Source organism: Triticum aestivum, chromosome 7D, assembly GCF_018294505.1.
Source record: "Triticum aestivum cultivar Chinese Spring chromosome 7D, IWGSC CS RefSeq v2.1, whole genome shotgun sequence".
Classification (NCBI taxonomy): Eukaryota; Viridiplantae; Streptophyta; class Magnoliopsida; order Poales; family Poaceae; genus Triticum; species Triticum aestivum.
In genome coordinates, this window is record NC_057814.1 from 415,286,998 (window position 1) to 415,309,095 (window position 22,098).

A 22,098-nucleotide genomic window follows, 5' to 3' on the forward strand; every position below is an offset into this window, starting at 1 on the left:
AGGGCTTGTGGGTTTCCCCTAAGATAGATAATGAGGCTATGACTTCTTCCTAAGATAGACAGTGGGGATGCCTCTTCTCCGGCGAGATCCCTTCTTCTCCGGCAAGCTCGAGATGAACTAGAAAAGAAAAGGTGACTGGCGAAATGAAATTTTTCAGGTACTTGAAAAATAAAAATAGCAAAACCGAACAAAAAATGTCTAAGAAGCACATTTTTTAAAAAGAAAATAGTCTAAGAACCAGATTTTTTTTATTAAACAGCGACAAAAGTTCCCCTCGCCGGAATTTGTCTAACTGCCGGCCGGTCGGGCGATGCCTGGTGTCCGGCGACCTCGGGAAGCTCGTCATCTCTGACAATGGAAATGGGACGATAAGCCGTCCGATGAGCCGGCAAGGCCACGGGTCACCTTCTTGTTCCCGCGCTCGTAGCAAATCAACCTCTGCCGCCGCCGGAAAACAAATCATAAAAAATGAGCAGGTTTTTATCTGCTTCCCCTTCTTCTTCTCCATTCTTCTTCCCAGTCCAATCCAATTCAATCGGAGGATTTGCTTCGCATCGCCGGTCTATAAATACCCCTAACCGGCCGCGGCCGGCTCAAAGAAAGAGTTCCTGGTTCCGATGGCCCCTCCGCCGGCGGCGCCCATCGGGCAGTTGTTGGAGGAGGGCACGGGCGAGAGCTCGTCGCCGCCCAGGTCCTCCGCCGCCCACGACGAGCTGCGGCGTAAGATATACGAGCGCCTGGTGCAGGCCGGCAAGCAGGGGGACTCTGATGATGCATCGTTCCGGAACATGCTCGACGCCCATTTCGACAAGCTGCCACCCAGGTACCTGACGGACCTGAGTGAAAGCAAGGCCGAGGATGTGCTGCTCCACCGGGAGGTCCTCGACGAGTGCGCCCACAACGGCAACCAGCCCGTCTTCCGGGCTCGATTCCTAAAGGTACCCACCCCGCCCCGCTTTTCGCTCTGCAATTCATCCCCAAAACTAGCAAATTCCTCTCGAATCATAGGCTACCTATTATCGAAAACCCTGGATGGATAGCTTTATACAACAACCAAGTCCTTAAACCTAGTGTTGCGCCAAAATATTTCTTGCAAACACCTGGTGTGGTGTATTATTTACTCTTAGAACTGAGGTTTGGCTGGATTAGACACAATTTTTTTTGTAAAATGGACAATTTGTTACTCCCTCCGGTCCATATTAATTTTCACTGATTTAGTAACTCCTTCCTATCCATATTAATTGTCGCTGATTTAGTACAAGATTTAGTACAACTTTTGTACTACAGCAGTGCTATACACACGATAGAATGCACACGATACATAGATGATACTTAAATCCAGCCGGACATGCACATGATTGACAAGGGCACCAGCGGCTGGATTAGCACGTCGTGCATAGATCGTGCAGCACGGTCGTGTGGGTAGCAGTTTCGTTTGTACTAAATCAGCGACAATTAGTATGGATTGGAGGGAGTAGTATTTTCACAATTCTGTTGATCTACCTTGATGGGCAGTGCATGGTAGTTCAACCGGAATGGGTGGATACCAGTCCCGACTCTGAAACATATCAGAGGTTATTGGAAGACCTCACATTGGAGAGGATACATGGCACCGACACCACAGGATCTATGTCTTCACCGTCAAGGTCATTCACTTCAAATCGTACCATGACTTATCGTTGATATCGTTGCTAGCTTCTTCTTGTATTTCACACCAGTTGTTTTCACTTCTAAGTGCTATTTTTACCTTTGTCAAATTCGAGACCAGTGGCTGCGATTTTTCCTTCCTCCAATAAGTCATTCTCTCCAAGTGCTTCCAGCTTACAGTGTGTACTTGTTTGGTTTATGACTTTTAGTTAAAATGTCCTCTCAATTCTCCACAGGGATTCAGAACCTGCCCTTCTTCATGAGATCATCTTCTCCTCCCTCGACAAGCCCAAGCTCCTTAGCCGGGTAATGCCAATGTTTTCTAAAAAGAAAAACATGACCAGGGGGACAATTTTTTCTAGAATTGTCTTGATACCCAATTTCATATAGCTTGCTTTTCACATTTGACATGTCAAGTTTCTTATGAGAAACAATTGTTCAACAGCTAACTGCATTGCTATCTGAAGTTGGACTGAATATTCAAGAAGCTCATGTTTACTCCACAACTGATGGCTTTTGTTTGGATGTTTTTGTTGTTGATGGGTGGAAGACAGAGGTAAACTTTTAGCATATGTATATGAAGGTTGGACTGTTTATGACTTTCTGCAGATATTATATTTATGTTGTGCATAGCATTTCACTATAATGTCTCCAGAATTAATTAAAGAATCTTGCCAGTTTGCAGTGCTGCTGACTACAACTACTACCTGCTTACGTTTCTAAGACGCTATGAACTACTCCCTCCGTTCCAAAATAAGTGTTGTGGTTTTAGTTCAAAATTGAACTAAAACCACAACACTTATTTTGAAACGGTGGGAGTATTAATCTCTATAATTACATTTTCTTACATATGTCATCTTGATATTGTACATGCAGGAGACAGAGGCATTGATTGCCACAATTGAGGATACATTAATGAGAAAAAATGTATGATGCCCTTTTCCATGTAACTTAAGTAAATGCAGTATTATGTGATATCTGCACCTTCAGTTAAGATGCCATCTCTAACATCTCCTTCCAGATCGAGTTAAATTGTCCCCATGTAATTATGTAGGGAGCACCACCTAACTCAGCAAATGCTTCATCCTCGGAGAAAATACTTGAGCTACGGGAACAGCTTGTGGATTGTGAAATCGACTGGAACATACTAGCAGTGGCGGAAAAGATCACATCTGGGTCTTCTGCAGACTTGTAAGAACTGCTCGACACTTGATAGTATATGTCCACCTTAGGGTTCATTTACTCGAAGTGCCCATTATGCCAATTTCACTTCTAGCCTGACCAGTGTACTCCTCTAGCCTCTGTAGACCTATCTAGGCATGCTGCCTTCTTCTGACAGGAAACGTTGGCATTTCACTCACATTTATATGAATGGCAGACGCCTTCCTTTTCCTCTGAAAACAATACAAGAATATCGTGAACCTACATTTGCTTTTGGTAAGCAAGGCCACACTAGGGTCTAACAGATCTCATTCCTTTCAATTTCACAGATATAGAGGAACACATAGTGGTTTGGATGTTTGTATAAAGATACTCAGGAGCGCACATCACAACAGCCCTTCAGAAGTTGAGTTCTTGCAGCAGGCGCTCATGCTAAGGCAAGCTTTATGCGACCATTGCTGAATGATCAGTTATGTTTTATTTTGACTGATTCATGATATTTTGCATCCAGGAGAGTTAAGCACGAAAACATCCTTACATTTTATGGGGCATGCACAAAGCATCGAAAGTATTGTGCCATTGTAACAGGTACCATCAATACTGCCAAAAGAATATTATGGATTGTAATTAACTCTGCCATGATTGCTACTCTTTAGTCAGTTGCTGGACATTACTTTGGAATGCTCATACTACCATTGCATGATGCAGTACAAAACCATTGTCATGCACGGATGCACCTGAGATATCAGCTACTGCATTGCTGTGATTGTTTTATGAATCTATGTTTGTTATTTGGATTGTGACTTATGGTTGAATCTGAAGTCAGGTAATGTACATCTTGGTCATGTTTGCGAAGCAACTTCTGATTGAAAAATTGTGAAATTTCATCGCTCGAGTTTTTAAGCCGCACAAAACTATAATCATGTGTACACTTCTTTTTATGCCCACTGTATGCTTAACAGTTTCTAACTTGCTGTTGCTCCTGTTAAGTCTGCTCATAGCTCACAACTTGCTAGCTTGATGGGCAGGAAAAATAAACGCTTTCCTATTGTGTTTGATTGTGTGATTGGATGTGTCTCTCGAATCCATTTCTGGTAGTTTCTCTCTCCTGTATTCTTTCTTTATACAATTATGTGATACGCGATTATAGGGCTCTCTTTTCATTCAAGCAACCAGATTCCCGTTAGATACCATCACCAGGGATTTAAATTTCGGTCAAATTTTGTTCGAAATTCGCAAAATCAACGATTCTCGTTCAGGGGCGATAAAAGTTCAGTTTTGGCCAAAAATGTCGATTATTTTGAATTTTTTCGCTTGGTTAAGACGGCTTCGAGCAGTTACGAGTCATGTTATGACTCTGCGATCCTGAGTTCGAACCCCCATAAAGCATAAATTGCCCTGAATTTTTCTTTTCTTTTTCATAACTCGGTAGAAAAGGTAGACCAAAATTGTGTAGGTCTTAGAGCACAAACTGGAGATAAGAGGCTGAGTTATATGGAAGCAAACCACCACAATGGAGTAAACTTTTTGGTGCCGTTATAATGCTTACTTTTAAATATATTATCAGGTGCTGGATTTGAACTTAGCCAAAAAATGATTTTGCTTCCAGAATTTTCGTTAATTTCGTGGAATTTGCGACTATCGGTCAGGAGTGCAAAAACTCCAGAAATGAACTGAAATCTTTGACCCCATCCTGCCTAACAAACCCTTCAGGGCTAAATCGCGGTGACTGGAAGCCTAAGCAGTCCCCTAGCCTGCTTTTTAGAATACTGTGCATGATTCTGTCTTAGACTCTTGTTTATTTATTGTGATTGTTGAATGAGTATGTTGCGTAATTTTAACATAGCCCACTCTTTCTAGTAAACTCACCTTTTTTTTCTCTAGAACACACAATGTGATGTCTTTTCACCTAGTATGCTGACCTTTTTCTGTTGTGTTAATTTTGTTCCTTTCAGAATACATGCCTGGAGGCGATTTATATGAATTTGTACACAAGCAAAATGATGTTTTAGACCTCCTTCTGATTCTAAGGATTGCTATGAGCATCTCAAAAGGAATGGAATGTCTGCACCAGCATAACATAATCCATAGAGATCTGAAGACTGCAAACATTCTCATGGGCGACAATCATGTAGGCATACTTATTCAAACTGTCGAAGCTATTGGTCCTGAGAATCCGAGGGTCCATTTTATTCTGCTTTTCTAACGTGGTATAAAACCTGGAAAATATATAAAAGCATTGAAGTGGTTGATTTTTTAGTCCGATGGGGCTGCTTTGTTACAAGCACATTCTTTAAACACGTAAGGGTTTATAGTTCACATCTGGCAAACTAGCAATGGCAGATAAGGTTTTAAAGCTCAAATAAATTATAATAAGTTGCAAAAAATGGAAATATAATTCCATTCAGGAAACTTTTGTTACTTAAGAACTCGATATCAATTTATATTTATATTGTTTTAAGACAAATTACTTGCTCTTAAAAATATTTTGTTTTTTTAATTGTAATTTCAATTATCTTGTGTCACAAACTGAACTTTTGTGTCCCTAAGCATATAAGTACTGGATTTACTTCTGGAAAATGGTGAGAAAATGATGATAAATATTTCCTCAACTGGTGTGAGCTCACCTGCCTAGTCATTACATATTAACTTGTGGATCTACTTCTGGAAATAGGTTGTGAAGATTGCAGACTTTGGTGTGGCTCGAGTTGGTAGTCAGGAGGGACAAATGACGGCTGAAACTGGAACTTACAGATGGATGGCACCTGAGGTAGGGTTATTAATTTTCCTGTTACTGTTTGAAAGTGTTTTTCTTTAATTTTAAGAAACTTTGAATGTTTATTTTTGTTCGGTCTACCTGGTCCTTGTTATCTTCTGTACCAAAACTCCCAAGCAATCTTTTGCTTGCTCTTTATCTCTCATGTTTCTCATGGCAAGTTCAGGGGACAACGATCATCACCGGAATGTAACATGCCTCACTTTGCCTTGATTTCTAATTTCTCATGGTGATGGGAAACATCATGTTCGGAATCATTGTGTAACCAATTAGTAATTTTTTGCCATAAACATGATTCACAAAGGCACGGTTCAGTGCTGGGGAAACCTATCAGATCCTAGTAGCAAATATGGGTGGGTTACAAATTAATAAGTGGTTATTTCTTCTGCAACTTGTCCATAAAGGAGTGATGAATCGGCCACGGCTAAATGTAAGACGTACATGGTCCATAAAGATGTCAAACTTCATAAGTTCCTGGCGGGGTCCAGGAAAATGGTTTTATGGGACCACCTTGAGAGGCTTTGGTCAAACAGTGCCATTTAGACATCTTAAATTCCTTCTCCTTGAACTGAGATACATGTTTTGTACCTAATTCGTGGCAACAACTGGCAAACATGACATCTCATTTTGTCAAGGAAAAAAGTTTCAACTTTGGAACTGTCTGCATGAGCTGAGATAAAAAATTCACAGGTTACTCCTGAGATTTTATTTTTTCGCGAGAAGCTCATGAGTGTTGTTTATCTTAATAGATTATTAACCATAAGCCTTATGATCACAAAGCGGATGTATTCAGCTTTGCTATTGTTCTATGGGAATTGATTACACTAAAGGTATGCGCTGGTGTCAAATACATCTTGAGCTTACATCCGAGTTGTTTAAACTTCTGTAGTATGTTGGCTATAGGTAACAATGAGCTCTTAATCATGCTGTAGGTCCCTTATGATAACATGACACCCTTGCAAGCTGCATTGGGAGTGAGGCAGGTACATCAGTGATGTTGGCTATCCCTCGATTAACTCAATGCTCATCTTAGTTCAGATCCCATTATTACAGACTCTTATCGTTTCTTCTTACCCTGTGCTGGCCTTGCGATAGGGATTGCGTTTGGAGATCCCGGCAGGTGTGCACCCGGGATTGTCGAAACTGATCGAGCAGTGCTGGGATGAAGATCCTGATATAAGACCTGTTTTTGCGGAGATCATTGTACAACTTGAGGACATCTTACAGGAAATTCAGGTAGAGGTAGAAACTCAAGTTGCTTTCAAACCAAGTTCTCTGCAAACAACCAGTCTTCACTTGAGTATTTTCTTTCTACAGGTGCCCAAGGGGGGCCATCGACGTTCTAGAGCGAAAATGCAAAAGAAATCGCCACGATAGAAGAAAGAAAAGAAAAGAAAAGAATAGAAAAACGATGTGTGCATCAAAAGTGATGCAAAGGCCGGGGTCAACCACCTCTTCGGAAAAAAAGGGAAAAAATACAAAAATAATTTTTTCGACTCAAGGAGCATCGCTCCGAATTTAAATTGCTGAAAATGTGATAAAACACCCACAACCATGCCAAAGGGTTTCACCTCCCCTTTACGGCATGTTCAGTTTAGCAGGGATCTGCAAGGATCAAAGGGCATTGACAGGGAACTGGGATAAATCCCTGCTGATAACCTGCCAAACCGAACAGGCCCTTGAGAGGTTTCCATCCTTGCACCATAGCTGTATCAGAAAGCTGAAGCTAGAAAGATTACCTGGTAGCTTGTGCAGTCTCCCCAATTCCAACAGGACGCCGACATGCCGTTGCGTGTGATAGGGTTAGAATGTCCTCTCGTTTCTCTTTGTATGTGTTTGTAGCAGCGTTTGTAACAGTTTCTTGCAGCTCCTTTTTCCATTTGAAGAGATGTATATGTATAGACTGTATATGCTGAGGTGAAGAAAGCATCAATTGCAACATTTTTGGGATGGAATTATTTGTGTGCTCTCTCTCGCAGATATAAGAGAACGGTACGAACAACAGCCTTCTGGCCACTCATTGACAAAATCTGGCAGAGTATAAATAGTCCAATGGCTGGGACTTCCATCTGGTTCCGCAGTTCCACGTATTTGTTATATCTTGGCGAACAAATACCACAAGCCGACCTTAGCTCAGTTGGTAGAGCGGAGGACTGTAGTCGATGCAGATAAATCCTTAGGTCACTGGTTCGAATCCGGTAGGTCGGATGTATTTTTTGTTTTCGAGAACGTTTTTTTCTCTTTTTTTGAGAAAAGAGGACGTTTTTTCTTTAGATTAGAGGGGGTGAACGAATTGTTTGGGTTTGTAAAATGTTAACAAAATTGCGCGACACAAATCAGACCCGATTTCCAGTGCTCGGACGCATCGTCCCAAATGAGCTAACAGGCTTGCGGCAGCTCCGGACGGCAACGCGGAGAAAACCTTTGGCAGCGTATCGGGCAGCCAACGGGGACGCGTTGCTCTGATGGGGTCTGGTGCCCGCGCAGCGGAGGCTGGATGCCGGGACGGACGGGTCGCGGCAGCGCTCTCGTCACTGCGGTTGTAGGTCCTCAGGCATCTCCATCGGTACCGACGGTGGTGGTGGGGCCAGTCACAACTAGCCCGCGGCGACGACTATAGAGAGTGTGCGTGCCACGCGGGGGACAGGTCGTGTGATATCGGTGGATCCTGCGAGTACAATGACGGCAAGACATGTGGCGTGCGAGAGCGGTTTAATGATGCGAGCATCACACATGGCGGTGGAAGGCAAGTTATCGGGCACCGACAAGGCCTTTCTGCCAGTTCCGCTTACCTGGATGATCTATGTTGTGTCCTGAGCCGCCAACGGCTGATAGCGCGCGGCAAGCGCGGCGCGGGAGAAGGCAAATGCGGAGCTCGCCGCCGAGGAGCATGTCCTGGGGCCCGAGGAGCACGTGCGGCGGCGCGCGGAGCACGCGCTGTAGGGGTACGAGCGCTGGCGAGGTAGTAGGAGAGCGGCGCCGAGGACATGAGGCGCCGTCCAGTCGCCTGGTTATCTCGTTGATTGATTTATTTTCTACGTTGTTGAGTGTTGACCCATTTCGTGCTCACGTTCACCTGATGATGGCCAGATGACTCATCGGCACATGTCACGGCCGCTGCTGCTCCGACTACCTCGACTACACCCACCCAGCAGATGAGGACATGATGTTGATTTTGCTTCTGGTGTCGTTCGTCGGCGAAGCAGAGCGGCAGCGAAGGTGGAGGCACACACACCTGGACACATGGCTTCGTTCCTTCGGCGACGGGCAAGCGGCAGACGACGGCGCCGATGATGAAATCAATCAACGAGATAACCAGGCGACTGGACGGCGCCTCATGTCCTCGGCGCCGCTCTCCTACTACCTCGCCAGCGCTCGTACCCCTACAGCGCGTGCTCCGCGCGCCGCCGCACGTGCTCCTCGGGCCCCAGGACATGCTCCTCGGCGGCGAGCTCCGCATTTGCCTTCTCCCGCGCCGCGCTTGCCGCGCGCTGCACGACGGCGAGCTCCGCCTTCGCCGCCTCCAGCTGCTCCCGCAACGCCGCGACCTCCGCGTCCCGCGCCGCCAGCTTCTTCTCCAGCTCCAGCGCGTAGCCCGGGGAGAACGACGCGTAGTTCGCCGCTGCAAACAAACAGTGCGGTCGATTGGACTCCGGACAAAAACCACTCCAGATTAGACAAAAACCACTCAAGGGGGTTATTAACCCGGTTTTCGTAATTTCAGGGTGTTATTTGTCCTGATTTTGAGTTTAGGGGGTTATGTATCCCAAAGAGTGAATTTGGGGTGATTTATATACTTCTTTCTAAGACATACCATGTATACTAGGAGCATACCAGAAGCATGCCCATCATCATTGACAAAGTCACCGACGCCACCAAGAGCCCGTAAGCATAAAAGCCGCTAGTGCCACCAAGAGTCCATATGGGGCCATCGGGCAGCCCAATATGGCCGACGGGCAAGCGGCAGACGACGGCGCCGATGATGGACGGCCGACGGCGCCTGCGATTGCCAAGCCTAGCGAACGAAAGAGGAGAGGCGTTTCCTACGGCGCTCTGATGAAGAAAGAAAGGAAGAGGACAAGGTGATAAAGGAAAGAAAAGAGAGAGACAACTGACTAATAGGACCCACTCAGCGTTTTTTGCCCAGTCAACGCGTAATCAGCATCATGGTAGGACGAAAACCACTTCAGATTAGAGAAAAACCACTTAAGGGGGTTATTAACCCGGTTTCAGTAATTTTAGGGTGTTATTTGTCCCGGTTTTGAGTTCAAGGGGTTATGTATCCCAAAGAGTGGATTTGGGGGTGATTTGTATACTTCTTTCTATGTCTTATAGCGTGGTGATGTCCATCATAGGGATGTGAGTGTGACCATTGTTTAGGTGCGATTACCCAGGATGTGACCATTGTTTAGGTGCGATGACCCAGCGTGTGACCATTGTTTAGCTGTGATGATCCAGGTCGTGGTAGTACATGGTGACTTAAGTTTAGTGGTCCTCTTGAGAATGGGATAGAGCGGAGCGAAAACTCTAGATCTAGTATTTACAACAATGTTGGTTCCACATCATCCCCTTACAATCTTTAATCTTTAGTTTGCTCGAACTTCCTCTTTAACGTGAGAGCATCTCCAACAGCCGCGCTTCGCGCCGCGCGCTAAAAACTAGTTTGCCGCGCGCCGTTCGCCTGGTTTTGCGCGGCCGCCAGCGCTGGCTCCAACAGCCGCGCTAAAATGCAGCGCGCGCCGCTCCAGCAGCGCGCAAAAAATGCAGCGCGCGCGACTCGCACAAACAACATATACATCTCAAATAGAAGCAAAAATGATCAAACTAAACAAAAATAAACCAACAATAAATAGTCAATTTCGTTATTACAACCCAAACAAATAGTTTATCGTTCAGTACAACAAATAATGCAATAAACACAACAAATAGTTCATGAACAATACAATGTCGAACGCAGAAATCATGCTCTTTGTCGTCCATGCCATGTCCACCACTCCTCAATGAGATCCTTCTGGAGATCATTGTGCGCTGCGGGACGCCGAATGACATGATAGGAGGCAACAAAACGGGCCACCCTTTCAGCCCTCCGTCGCATCGCACGGGATGTCCCAAGAGCTCATACTGTGAGTAGTCTAAATCTTGGCCACGCTCATTCTCGATGATCATGTTGTGCATGATCACACAAGCGTGCATGATGTACCAAAGCATTTTTTAATCCCAAAATCTAACCGGTCCTCTCACAATAGCAAATTGGGCTTGCAAAATCCCAAAAGCTCTCCACATCTTTTCTAGCCGCCGCCTGAGCATTGTGGAAATCAAGTTTTTTCTTACCTTCCCGCTTTTTCAAAGGCTTCACAAAGGTTTGCCACTTTGGATAGATGCCATCCGCTAGATAATAGCCATAGTTGTATGTACGGCCATTTGCTACAAACTGCACCGGTGGCAACTCACCATTTGCAATCTTATTCACCAGTGGTGATCGGTTGACAACATTGATGTCATTCAAAAATCCAGGCATTCCAAAGAATGCATGCCAAATCCAAGTCTCTTGATCGGCCACCGCTTCAAGGATTATAGTGAAACCCTTTTTTTGGCCGTGGAATTGCCCATGCCATGCCTTTGGACAATTCTTCCAACTCCAATGCATGCAATCTATTGAGCCAAGCATGCCAGGAAAGCCGCGAGCTTTGTTCATCGCCGATAGCCTTGCGGCGTCTTCAGCATTGGGAGATCTCAAATACTCCTCGCCAAACACTTGCACAATTCCGACTGCGAAGCGCTTGACACACATGATGGCTTGGCTCTCACCCATAGCCAAGTGATTATCAACTAGATCAGCCGATATACCGTATGCCAACATACGCAAAGCGGCTGTCACCTTTTGAAAGGTGCTATGCCCGAGCTCTCCAGTGGCATTCCTCCTTTGCTGAAAAAAGGTCATGGCTCGCTAGTTTCTCTGCAATGCACCTGAACAACTCGGTGCTCATCCTAAACCGGCGACGAAAATACGACTCGGGGTATGTGGGATTCTCCGCAAAATAATGCCTGATCAATCTGTTGTGGGCATCGATCCTATCCCTCCAAATTTACCGCCGACCCATAACCGAACCACCGTGCTTCGGTTTTTTATTGATATGCATAGCTAGGATCATTGCAAGATCCTCCTCCTCTTCCATATCAAATTCTTCTTCGGAAGAATCATACGACGAACTCATCTACAATGTTTAATACTATGCTATAAAAACTACAATCAACATGCATCAAATTCATGGCTTTTGAGCAATACATACCTTCTAGGCGTTTTGTCGAACACCTTGCGGGCGCCGAGCGGCAGCGAGCGCTCGGGCGCTGTTCGTCGGAGACGGACGCGCGCGAGGGGCGGCGGGACTAGAGGGGGGCGGAGAAGCCTTCGCGGGGCGGGGATAGTCCGGGGAAGCGCCGGAACAGTCGCCGGGTGGCGCGGTCGGCGACGCGGCTGGATGGGGGATGGGAGTTACGAGCGAGCACGCGAGAGTCCAGCGCGCGGGAGCGGGCGCAGCAAATAAGCGGCGCGCGATTGAGTTTCGGCCCGCGCGCTGAACTACATATGCCACGCGCGCTGTTTTTGCGCGCCCGCTGGAGCAACTATACAGGTTGCGCGCGCGCTAAAACGGGCAATTTTGCGGCGCGACGCTAGTTTGGCGCGGCTGTTGGAGATGCTCTGAAGCCTAAAGATCTTCGATGGGTGTATGGCAACATTGGTGCTGGTGCGCCAATTTTTTAGGGAAAACGTTTGTTTTAAACCGACTGATGTTTGGCTCGCGTAAACCGCGCTGCCAGCCGTGTGACCGAAGCAGGTCGTGTGGCGCTTGTCTCACGCGCGTGCGTCACCTCTCCCACTACACGCGTAGCATGCGGGGCCCACTCACCGCTCTCCATCCCAGCCTTATCCCCTCCCTTTCTCGTCTTCTTCGTTCGTTCCCCATCCCCCCTCTCTCATTTTTCACAGGCTTGACAGGAAAGAGAGGGCCTCGATCCAATAGCTCGCCATCGTTGCTTCCAACCATGGGGGGCTCGTGCACACCCGCCGCAAGCATCAACTGCAAGCCAAAGCACGACGGACGATGTTGCCGCAGGCGGGGAAAAGCTGTGTGCCGCCGATCTGCAACGATGTGCTGCCTGTGCTTCAAGCGGGCTGCGGTTGCTGCAACGAGGGGCTCGTCAGTGCTGAGTCGTCGGGGCCACCGGTGCTGCGGTGCAACATCGCGGGGGTCGCCGCCTTGCCGGTGTTGCTATGCCGCATCGCCGGGGTGGCGGTGTTTCTATGCAGCGCCGCCGAGGCTACGATGCAGCGTCGCCGGGGTGGCCGGTGTTTCTATGCAGCGCCGACGGGGCCATCGAGGCTGCGATGCAGCGTCGCTCGGGCTGCATTGGAGCACCGCCGGGTCGTTGAAGCTGCCATGAGGATGGAACGGACTCCGCCGGGGCTGCAATGAAGCCTTCGTCGAAACTGCAAGGAAGCTTCGCCGGAGGTGTCGCACTCGGTGTTGCCATGGAGCAGCCCCCGGTGGCTCCCGATGCTGTGATGCAGCAGCCACCGGCGGCTCCGTCCACCCGTAGCACTGGTGGTGTTTCAACGCAGCACGTCAGCGGCATTTGCCGGAGCTCAGGGAGATGCTCCGGCTCGTGTCTCGGCGAGCGTACATGCAACAGCAGCAGGGCCTCCTTGCCGCAGCGGAGGACATCACTGTCTTGAGAGGAGACACGTGGGTGTTGAACTGAATGAGATCACGTCAGCGGCGTTTGCCGGAGTTCAGGGAGATGCTCCGGCTCTCTCGGCGAGCGTACATGCAACAGCAGCAGGGAGTTCAGGGAAATGCTCCGGCTCGTGTCTCGGCGAGCGTACATGCAACAGCAGCAGGGCCTCCTTGCCGCAGCGGAGGACATCACTGTCTTGAGAGAAGACACGAGCTGCCTTGTTGAGATTGAACGGCCATCAGTGCCAGATCAGACGGCTATTTAGGCGGGTGATTTTTCTAGAGAATCATCCCGCTGATTTGTAGCAGCCGCCTTTTTTTAGTTCTCTTCTTGGAGACGACTTTGTTGAAGCATTGGCATCTCCGGCGAGAAAGTTCATATCCACAAAATCTAAACAAGCACTGCTTCTAATGTTTTCCCAAAATCTATGCTCTGAGCTCACAGGCAAGAGCTAACAACCAATATAAGCGCTACACCCATGACCAAATGCAACTTTGGTCTGGATATTTTTCTTGAGGTAAAATATAAAACGGGACTACCCATGGTGTTTGACAATAAAGCAAATAATGGTAGCTTTCATAAGCTGTGGTACACACAGGCATTTCAAAACTGTGGCTTTCAGATACATTTTGTATTTCATTCCACCATTTCAAATCAAACATGCCACAAAAGACAAACTTCACAACAGTTCCCACGCTAATTTACTCCCTTCGTTTCAAAATATTTAAAGTTATAGATTTGCCGAAGCCCAATCTTTTCAAAGTTAAACATGGACAAAATATAGAAGTTTGACCTACAACAAAGCTCAAACTTCCAATAATTTGGAACCAAGCATATCCATTTGACAACAGCTGGTGAATTAAGCATTGTACAAAATTACAAATGGCAAACACAGCAACAACAAAATCGTTGGAGCTCGGGCTGCCAAAATTATTGGCACAATATGAATCAGGCTGCCTTTCTTAAAACAATTGGAGCTCACTACTGTCAAAAAGAAAGACACCGAACCCTACAAATAACTATTTTCATCTACACCTTAAGTTAACCAGAAGCAAGTGTAGGCGACCTTCGCTGAGAAAGAAAATAGTTCCCCCTTTGAGAAACACAGAAATAAAGCAACCTTCACATGGGACTTTCTTAAGGGCCCTCGGACTTGGGTTGCAGCAGGAATGAAGGTAAGAGAGAGCCCATCCCAGTGAAGCAAGCAACTCTTTCCAGGTTCTCAAGGAAGCAGTGTGTTATACTAGGAGCCCAAAGAAGTGTTGATGAGCAAAGTGACCCATGCCAGCAAGATCTTATGTTGGTCTAACTGAGGGAAGTGCCATAGAACAGTACTAGAGCAAGCATTCGGACCCATGGTTGAACAGCAAAATTTTAGCACTAAGCCAAGCAGACCAATAGGAACACAAAGGCCAAATGCCTGCGAAAAATTACTGTGAGAATCATAGCTTATTGAGAAGGAATAATTGAAACAAAAGGTTTTACCATTTGTTTCGTTGGTCACAGGTTTCTGATGGAATATTTTAAGGAGGGATGGTTACCCCAAGCACAGAACGTTGATTCTTTCCTCAAGACCACAACGAGACTAAATAAAGAGCTGTTGTTCTTCAACATCCTTGACATCAAGACCACAATTCCAATAACCACAGCGATGCAATACAAGAACAGCACCAAAGGCCAGTATCATGACAGGACTTTTACCATCAGAGCAACGCAGAAACATGGATCCCAAATATTACTCAGACAAAATAACGCAATCCACTGAAGCTCCCAAGGAACCGGTTACAAGCCAAATCCAGGTAGGAACATTGGTAAACCAAGCACTAGTCAGCATGGATAACAAAAGCATTAAACTTCTCATAAAGAGTACAACAGCAAACCATTTGCTGCCTTATGTGATAAAGCAAACATACCACTAGTATTATCCAATACCTTTCATACCTGAGACAGAATCTCCACCATCAAGATCAGTATTCATCTCGGCTGCGACGATCATACGGTCCAGACCTGTCACGGCTGTATCGATCACCGCCACCACTGCTGCGGCTTCCTCCATCACGACTTCCAGAATAGCGATCACCACCACGGTCAGGCCCATAGCGACTGCTGCCGTTGCTACCACCATACTTGTCATCCCTTCCACCATCCCTGCCACCATACCTGTCATCCCTACTACTATACCTGTCATCCCTGCTACTATACCTGTCATCCCTGCTACCATACCTGTCCCCACCATCACCAGAAGGGCACTCCCTTGCAAAATGACCAGGCTTGCCACATTTGTAGCAATCACCGCCGCCACCACGACCACCACCACGACCGCCACCAAAATCACGGCCACCACCATAGCGGTCACCACCACCACGATAGTCTCGATCTCCATCACGGTCCCTGCCTGAACCTTGAGGTTGTGCTCTTTCAACAGTAATATTCCTTCCATCCAAATCAATTCCATTCATAGCCTCAACAGCTTCTTCCATGGCCTTCTTGTCATCAAAAGTCACAAATCCAAAGCCACGTGACCGGCCAGAGAACTTGTCAAGAACCACCTGCACATTGATAGACATGCAGCATATAAAGCATGGCAGACAACAAGTGTTAACAAGCCAGAGAAAACATAAGTGGTGTATCAAACCACATATACCACCGACTTGCAAAAGTTAGAAATGGCTAAGACAACAACTGTTGATGTAGGATACAAATCAGTAGCATGAAATGCCAGTGTCTAGCATCGCCATTCTCTATTATTTCCTTTGGCAATGTTTACAGATTCCTTATTCACGTATCAAATAGATCCTGATTGTACTACACCACCATAAGATATGCACATATGCTACAATGTACTTTACCAACTACCATACCAAGGAATCATCCAAAACCTGGTGCAGTATCATATCTAAGCGTAAAATTCATGGAGAGATTCACCAAATGGACAGAATGAATGATATAGATTAACCAAGAAATTATTCCAGTTGTTAAAATATCTCAGCATCATAAGTGTTTAGTGGCAAAATTGTAATTATTGGTGAGGGAAAGCTTATAATATGAAAGAAGTTTGCTTGACTAAGAAAATCATGTGTATATTCCACCACACAAGCTAAGCATTCCAGGCCCATATGAAAAGAAGAAAAAATACCTTGGTCTCAGTAACTCGACCAAATTTCCCAAACGCATCCTTCAGATCCACATCAGTTGTGTTCCATGACAGACTCCCAACGAAGCAACGGTAATCATCGGCGTCCGACATCAGGAACTGTAAAACACAGCTGTCAGTAGCTATAAGGGGGTTCAACCTGGCACAAAGTACAAGGGGTTCTTCAGCCTAGCAAAAAGTACTAGCGTTTGTGAGTGAGTTATTTGCGAAAGGATATCCTAGTGCCAGCACCCCGGATTGATTAGTCATAAAAAATAAGGCAGATCAATATATATTCGATAAAAGGCATCAGTTGGGAGGCAACCTAAGCATTATCCGCCTGAACATCTCAAGTTGACAACTGATTTAGAACGAGCAGAAGCACTTAGCTTCGTAGTACTAGTAGACAACCTAGAAGAATCTTGTTCTGGAATTGGGTCGGTCTTCTTGCTTTTGGTGTCTGAAGGAGATTATTCTTCTTACCCAAATTGTAACTCAATCTACCACCGCAAACTAACTACAAAGAAAGAAAAAAGTCTTCCGCCGTGACTAATCAGAACAAAGAATAGAGGCAAGCCACGAGAAATCCAGATCGAAAACTGGTGAAAATTAACCGGTGAAATTGAAACGAAAAGGAGAGCCCCTTCTTTATACCAGTTGAGCATCGCTATCTAAACGTATTGTAACAAACGGCGATCGAATTTCATAATACGCATCTGAGAAGAAGAACAGCACATGGATCTGCCGCGGGGAAAAAGCGAAGATCTAAACCTAGAAAGAATATCGATACGAGGACAGCTAGACGAAGAGATTGGCGTAGCGAGGAGGAGGAACGTCGTATACCTAGGTCAATAGGTCTCCGAGCTTGGTCGTCGGCGGCGAGAGGTTTTAGTCGGAATCGATCTCTCTTCTGTCTCTGCTTTTGCGAGACGAGGAGATAAGGCTTGGAAGCCAAGGGTGGGGGGTCAATATATACTGCAGAGTCCAGCCGATCTGAGAAAAAGACCGTCTGATCATAGATCAACGGTTCTTATTGATCGTGCGCCCTTTGCCCTTTTAGAATCAAGCCCAAAGACGGCCCAATACGGCTGAGATTCCTCGGCAAGTGGGCCCAGTTCTTTTGTAAGAAGAAAAAAATGAGACCAACCCAAGGGCTAACCCTCGTTGACTTTTCTTTATAGGAGAAACTCCGTGAGCACCGCGCGTCCGTGCCGGGACTCGAACTCGGGTGGACTGGTAACAACCTCACCTACCCAGCCAACGGGTCGACGCCCCGTCCTCAGTTCTTTTGTAAGATTCTCGCAGAATCTGACCCCTCCCCAACTTCTCTCAGAATTTTTGACCTGCATTTATTTTACAATGCTAATAACTAATTAGACCTAACTAGATAGGATTGCAAAATAAATGCGGCTCAAAAATTCAACTTCTCTCGAAATCTTTGACCTGCATTTGTTTTACAATCCTAACTAATTAGATCATAACTAGATACGATTAGAAAATAAATGGGGCTCAAAAATTCTGTGAGAAGCCGGGGAGGGGTCAAATTATGAGAGAATCTTGCAAAAGAACTGTGGCTAGGGACGTGTTTGGTTGGCGGATTCTATTTGGCGCTTAAGCGCCCGTTTGTGCTGTTTGTTGGGCTCGGCCCATCATTTCTTTCTGTTGTTAAAAATAGAAGGAACTGCGAACGTGTGTTCGGTAAGAATCGAACGAGAGACGTCCTTGTCGATCGTATGTTGCACGAACCACCCACATGCTCACATATTTTTTCCCTTTACATCTATTTCCTTTTTCTATTTCTATTTATTTTTTTTCTTTTTCATTCGCAACGGTTTTTATTCCTTTCTTTTTCTAAATTGATGATTTTTTTTCAAAATCAATGGATTTTTTTCCAAGTCGATGAACTTTTTTCAAAATTCATGATTTGTTTTTAAACTTGATGAAATTTTTTCTAATTCGATGAATTTTTTCAAATTCAATGAACTTTTTTTGCAAATTCGATGAACTTTTTCAAAAATCAATGAACTTTTTTAAAAATTCGATGTTTTTTTTCAAAACCATTGAACTTTTTTCAATACTAGTTGACTGCCCGTGCTGCCACGGACTATAATCATTTTCATGAAAAGAGAAATAAACGCATAATCTGAATTTTTATATATTGTATTTAAGTCCTACCTCTCTTATTATCAGCATGCACCCTAGTGACTCACTTATTCCAATCCCAAACCTTTCATTTGTACAGAACACAAATATATAGACAAACTATTCATTCTATGCTGTCACAAACACAGGGGGTGGCTCCCTTCCCTTTTTATTACCAGTACACACTGTCACTTCCTTTCTGTTGTGACATTTGGACTATGCCTTCCTGCCACTTCCATGCATGGCTTCACAATTTTGTCTTGACCAAGGTTCCTAACAGCAGAGCCGATGGATGAAAATGAAGAATTGGGACCATGCAGCAACTGTAACCTCGCATTCGGCAGCCACACACGAAGAGCAACGGCGTTGTCTTCCTGTAGCTCTGCATAGTATTTTTATCCATTGAGACACAAAAAGATGTGGATTAACATATTCATGTATGTTTCCATTTGCAGAGCATTTCAAAGAGGTGTTTTGTCCCTCGCATTTGGCAGCCACACATGGAGAGCAATGGTGGTGTCTTTCTCTAGCTGTGCATAGTACTTTCATCCACTGAGACAGAAAAAGATGAGGATCAACATATTCATGTATGTTTTCATTTGCAGAGCATTTCAAAGAGGTGTTCCGTTCTACAAATGCCATATAATTAGATAGATGTTTTTTCAAATCCAGTGATCAAACAGTGCATAAAAAATACAATGTATCACACATTATTGTTAAATTGTTTTTCATCATGATATTGCCAAATTGAAACAAACAACTCAACCAAATTGAAACTAAAGTTAATGTTAACCAATACAACGAAGGTTCAGAGTAGGGAGGAACCTTCTGTAGACTGTAGTACTAAGGTCATCGTCTGAGCCACGCCGTGGGATCCGCTCATCAATGCTATCATCAAGCACAAGAAAATAATTAGTTGTCTCGCAGGTAGTGAAAATACTCTTCCACCGTGCTAAGCCCTAATCTAGAAGGAATGAACACTGAACTGTGTAGTAAAATAATTTCATTCATCCATTGTTCTTGCAATAATTCGACGACTAATGAATAAAATACCTTTCTTGTACTCCTAATTCTTTCTTGTGGTTCGGTGCTTTATATATAAAGTGGGGCGAAAGCCTTTTTCGGTAATTCTTTCTACCGATTTCTACGATGGCATTAATATGAAATAAATAAATTATGTGTAAGCATGTTACCATATCATTAATTTTAAACCCGGACATTTAGACCCACCTTAAACAAATAATCGAGTACACCCAGCACCAAGAAAATGTTTCTCTTCCGTGGACTTATTTTTTTGATCAACAGGAATAGCCCCCCTCCCCCCGTTCCATTCCTCATAGAAAAACAAAACAACCATACCAAGTTTACCCAGATTAATTTTTTTGTCCTCTCCAAGTGTAGCAAAAAAGATAAACTAAAAACAAAAATTGAAAGAATTTGGCAGCATAAAACCAACCAAACAGACAAACCCAGCATAGATGCACCCACAAAAGACTACCAGCATAAAGATCAGGCTGACAACAACACACACTACCCTATCAAAGAGAGACACAATGCATTATCAAGATTTGCCTGTAACTTTTGTTGTGTATCTTGTAGCAGAAAAAACTTGCTTTTCATTATCCCCATTATTAACTCCTAGCAGAAGTGACTCATAGTACTATATTAGTACGAAAGCAGAGTCAGTGTTTAGGTCCACTTAGTTGCCCTCGAAACCAGAGTATCAATAATATGGCATATTTAAGTCCAACAAAATATATTAGCCCATTAGAGCATGTGTAATGCTTTGCCTGTTATATGGTATACCACATGTGTAATTCTACCCAAAATTTTCATACTTCTTCGAAAATGCAATCTAAACCAAATTAATAACTATCTTAGAATTGTTTGTTATTTTGAACATTAAGAGATTGCTTCACTAAACTATGAATGATACAATAGAATCGCATGCTCTAATTTAAAATATGATTTTTGATTAAATGCTAAACCTGAGGAAAGAAAGGTGTAATAATTCCACTGCATATCCGTGCCCTGTTGTGCAGAAATATTCGGCTTCCCTAAAGTCGAAAACCAAAAATAGTATCATTTCTTGTCTACTATAATTTTGCAAGATCAGTTATTGGATCAGTAAGATCACTCACATTTCGCAAGACATTGTTCTTATTTTCTTAAAAAATTACCAATCATTTACATCATTTGTTTTTGTAAATGTGCGCAGACCCTGTTGGAATGATGAAGCTTCTTTAATCTCATTATCTCTTGATTGAGGTCTCAGCACTGATACTGATGGCAACTGTGATGGTATTGTAGACCCTGAGTCCCTGATTCTAGCCAGGATACCGATGGTAACAGAGAAGCATCAGTTGTGATGAGTTAAAAAATACAAGTAAGTATGATCAGATAGCTCTGCAAGCGAACCTTGATGACTTCTCCGCATCGCAACTGATGGAAGAATTGATCTTGCAGCAGTAGCTTCCTTGCCTGACAAAGTTGGAGGTTGGTAGAGGATTAATGCCAAGAAGAGACACCAGCCCATCTAAGAGCTACATGCACGGAGAAAATCGATTAGGAGCTCAACGATATCACACTGGCATATCGGCAAACAGGTTGCATGCAGAATCCAAGATATGAATCAATGCATGGAACTGCAGGGCAAAACTGAGTGAATGATGCCATCTTGGTACGTCGCCTGGTGGCGTGGGCAAGCCGCCATGGCCGCCTTGGGAAGCTTCCACCTTGTTGTTGGTGTTGACAAAGAAAGTGGGGGAGGCTAGAGGACACCGCCGCTGCGCCACATGTAATCGTCCGGTGAGGATGGTGTCGTTGCCGCCGTCATCGTTGTTGCTGGAGGCTATATGCCGCAACCCCTCCGCGCTCATCCATGAGAGGAAGTACAGCTGCGCGCCCCGGCACATGGGAGACAAAGTACATCCACGGTGCTCCTCTCTGGCCATGGTGGCAGACGACTAGGGGAATTGACCACGGGTCGATGTCCCCATGTTCGTGATGTCCACGGGTGCCAAGAATTGTCCGAGAAGACGTCGCAATGGAGGAGATCGATGGCGCCGTGCGGCGGCGGAAGCTTGAGGTGTTGGTGCAGGGTAGGACGCGGTGTCCAGAATCGCTCGAGAAGACGTCGTAGCGGAGGAAATCGATGGCGTTGCACGGTGGCGGAAGCTTGAGGTGGTGGCACAGGCAAGGGTAACGGCGGAAGCGCGGCTCAGGAGCGTCGAGCGCCACACGCATTGGAGAGGGAGGGGGAGACGTGGGTGCGTGAGGCGGTAAGCTGTACAGAGAGGCGAGATGTGCGTGTGGACGTGCGTGGTGGGTTTCAACCGGCTGGTTTTTCTCCAGAGGGGGAGTACGTGTGCTTTGGCTTTGCTTAACCGAATGGTCTTTTTACGGGAACTTGACTTACGCTAAAAAAATCGGTGGGAGGAGAGCACGAGGCGGGGAGCGAAACGAAGAGGTTGAACCATCACGACGTTCTATTCTCCTTTAA

General features: G+C 45.2%; 2 protein-coding genes, 1 long non-coding RNA gene and 1 other non-coding gene across 7 annotated transcripts; 2 read left to right on the top strand and 2 right to left on the bottom strand.

Moving 5' to 3' along the window:
- Positions 1-294: 294 nt before the first annotated feature.
- On the top strand, positions 295-7,539 carry LOC123168087 (serine/threonine-protein kinase STY46). The gene is made up of 14 exons (XM_044585950.1): positions 295-938; positions 1,516-1,646; positions 1,884-1,953; positions 2,093-2,203; positions 2,524-2,574; positions 2,702-2,838; positions 3,138-3,245; positions 3,320-3,396; positions 4,764-4,939; positions 5,483-5,578; positions 6,334-6,414; positions 6,517-6,567; positions 6,680-6,820; positions 6,902-7,539. Exons 1-14 carry the CDS (start codon positions 618-620, stop codon positions 6,959-6,961), a joined length of 1,611 nt encoding a protein of 536 aa, XP_044441885.1. The 5' UTR covers positions 295-617; the 3' UTR covers positions 6,962-7,539.
- Positions 7,540-7,706: 167 nt separating this feature from the next.
- Positions 7,707-7,792, top strand: TRNAY-GUA (transfer RNA tyrosine (anticodon GUA)). The gene is given in 2 exon segments: positions 7,707-7,743; positions 7,757-7,792. It is a non-coding gene; the product is annotated as a tRNA-Tyr (tRNA).
- A 7,251-nt stretch (positions 7,793-15,043) lies between these two features.
- Positions 15,044-17,452, bottom strand: LOC123171055 (glycine-rich RNA-binding protein RZ1A). Of its 3 annotated transcripts, none has more exons than XM_044588719.1 (4): positions 17,298-17,446; positions 16,458-16,574; positions 15,263-15,870; positions 15,044-15,082 (listed from the first exon to the last, which is right to left on the bottom strand). In XM_044588719.1, exons 2-3 carry the CDS (start codon positions 16,566-16,568, stop codon positions 15,289-15,291), a joined length of 693 nt encoding a protein of 230 aa, XP_044444654.1. In that variant the 5' UTR covers positions 16,569-16,574; positions 17,298-17,446; the 3' UTR covers positions 15,044-15,082; positions 15,263-15,288. The 3 variants fall into 3 exon arrangements, with proteins under 3 accessions (XP_044444654.1, XP_044444653.1, XP_044444652.1); XM_044588718.1 differs by having other exon boundaries at positions 15,044-15,144; XM_044588717.1 differs by having other exon boundaries at positions 15,044-15,870; positions 17,298-17,452.
- Positions 17,453-18,637: 1,185 nt separating this feature from the next.
- LOC123167379 (uncharacterized) lies at positions 18,638-21,895 on the bottom strand. 2 transcript variants are annotated; one of them, XR_006483912.1, is made up of 4 exons: positions 21,015-21,895; positions 19,827-20,923; positions 19,422-19,484; positions 18,638-18,978 (listed from the first exon to the last, which is right to left on the bottom strand). It is a non-coding gene; the product is annotated as an uncharacterized lncRNA (long non-coding RNA). The 2 variants fall into 2 exon arrangements; XR_006483913.1 differs by having other exon boundaries at positions 19,422-20,923.
- Between the last annotated feature and the right edge of the window lie 203 nt (positions 21,896-22,098).

Bases quoted from the DNA above. Each gene is read 5' to 3' on its own strand.
- LOC123171055 (XM_044588717.1), bottom strand. From the start codon at position 16,568: ATGTCGGACGCCGATGATTACCGTTGCTTCGTTGGGAGTCTGTCATGG. The intron at 15,871-16,457 runs GTATTTTTTCTT...ATCAATGTGCAG, and splicing joins GTCGAGTTACTGAGACCAAG to GTGGTTCTTGACAAGTTCTC.
- LOC123168087 (XM_044585950.1), top strand. From the start codon at position 618: ATGGCCCCTCCGCCGGCGGCGCCCATCGGGCAGTTGTTGGAGGAGGGC. The intron at 939-1,515 runs GTACCCACCCCG...CTTGATGGGCAG, and splicing joins TCCGGGCTCGATTCCTAAAG to TGCATGGTAGTTCAACCGGA. The intron at 2,575-2,701 runs GTATGATGCCCT...GTAATTATGTAG, and splicing joins ATACATTAATGAGAAAAAAT to GGAGCACCACCTAACTCAGC.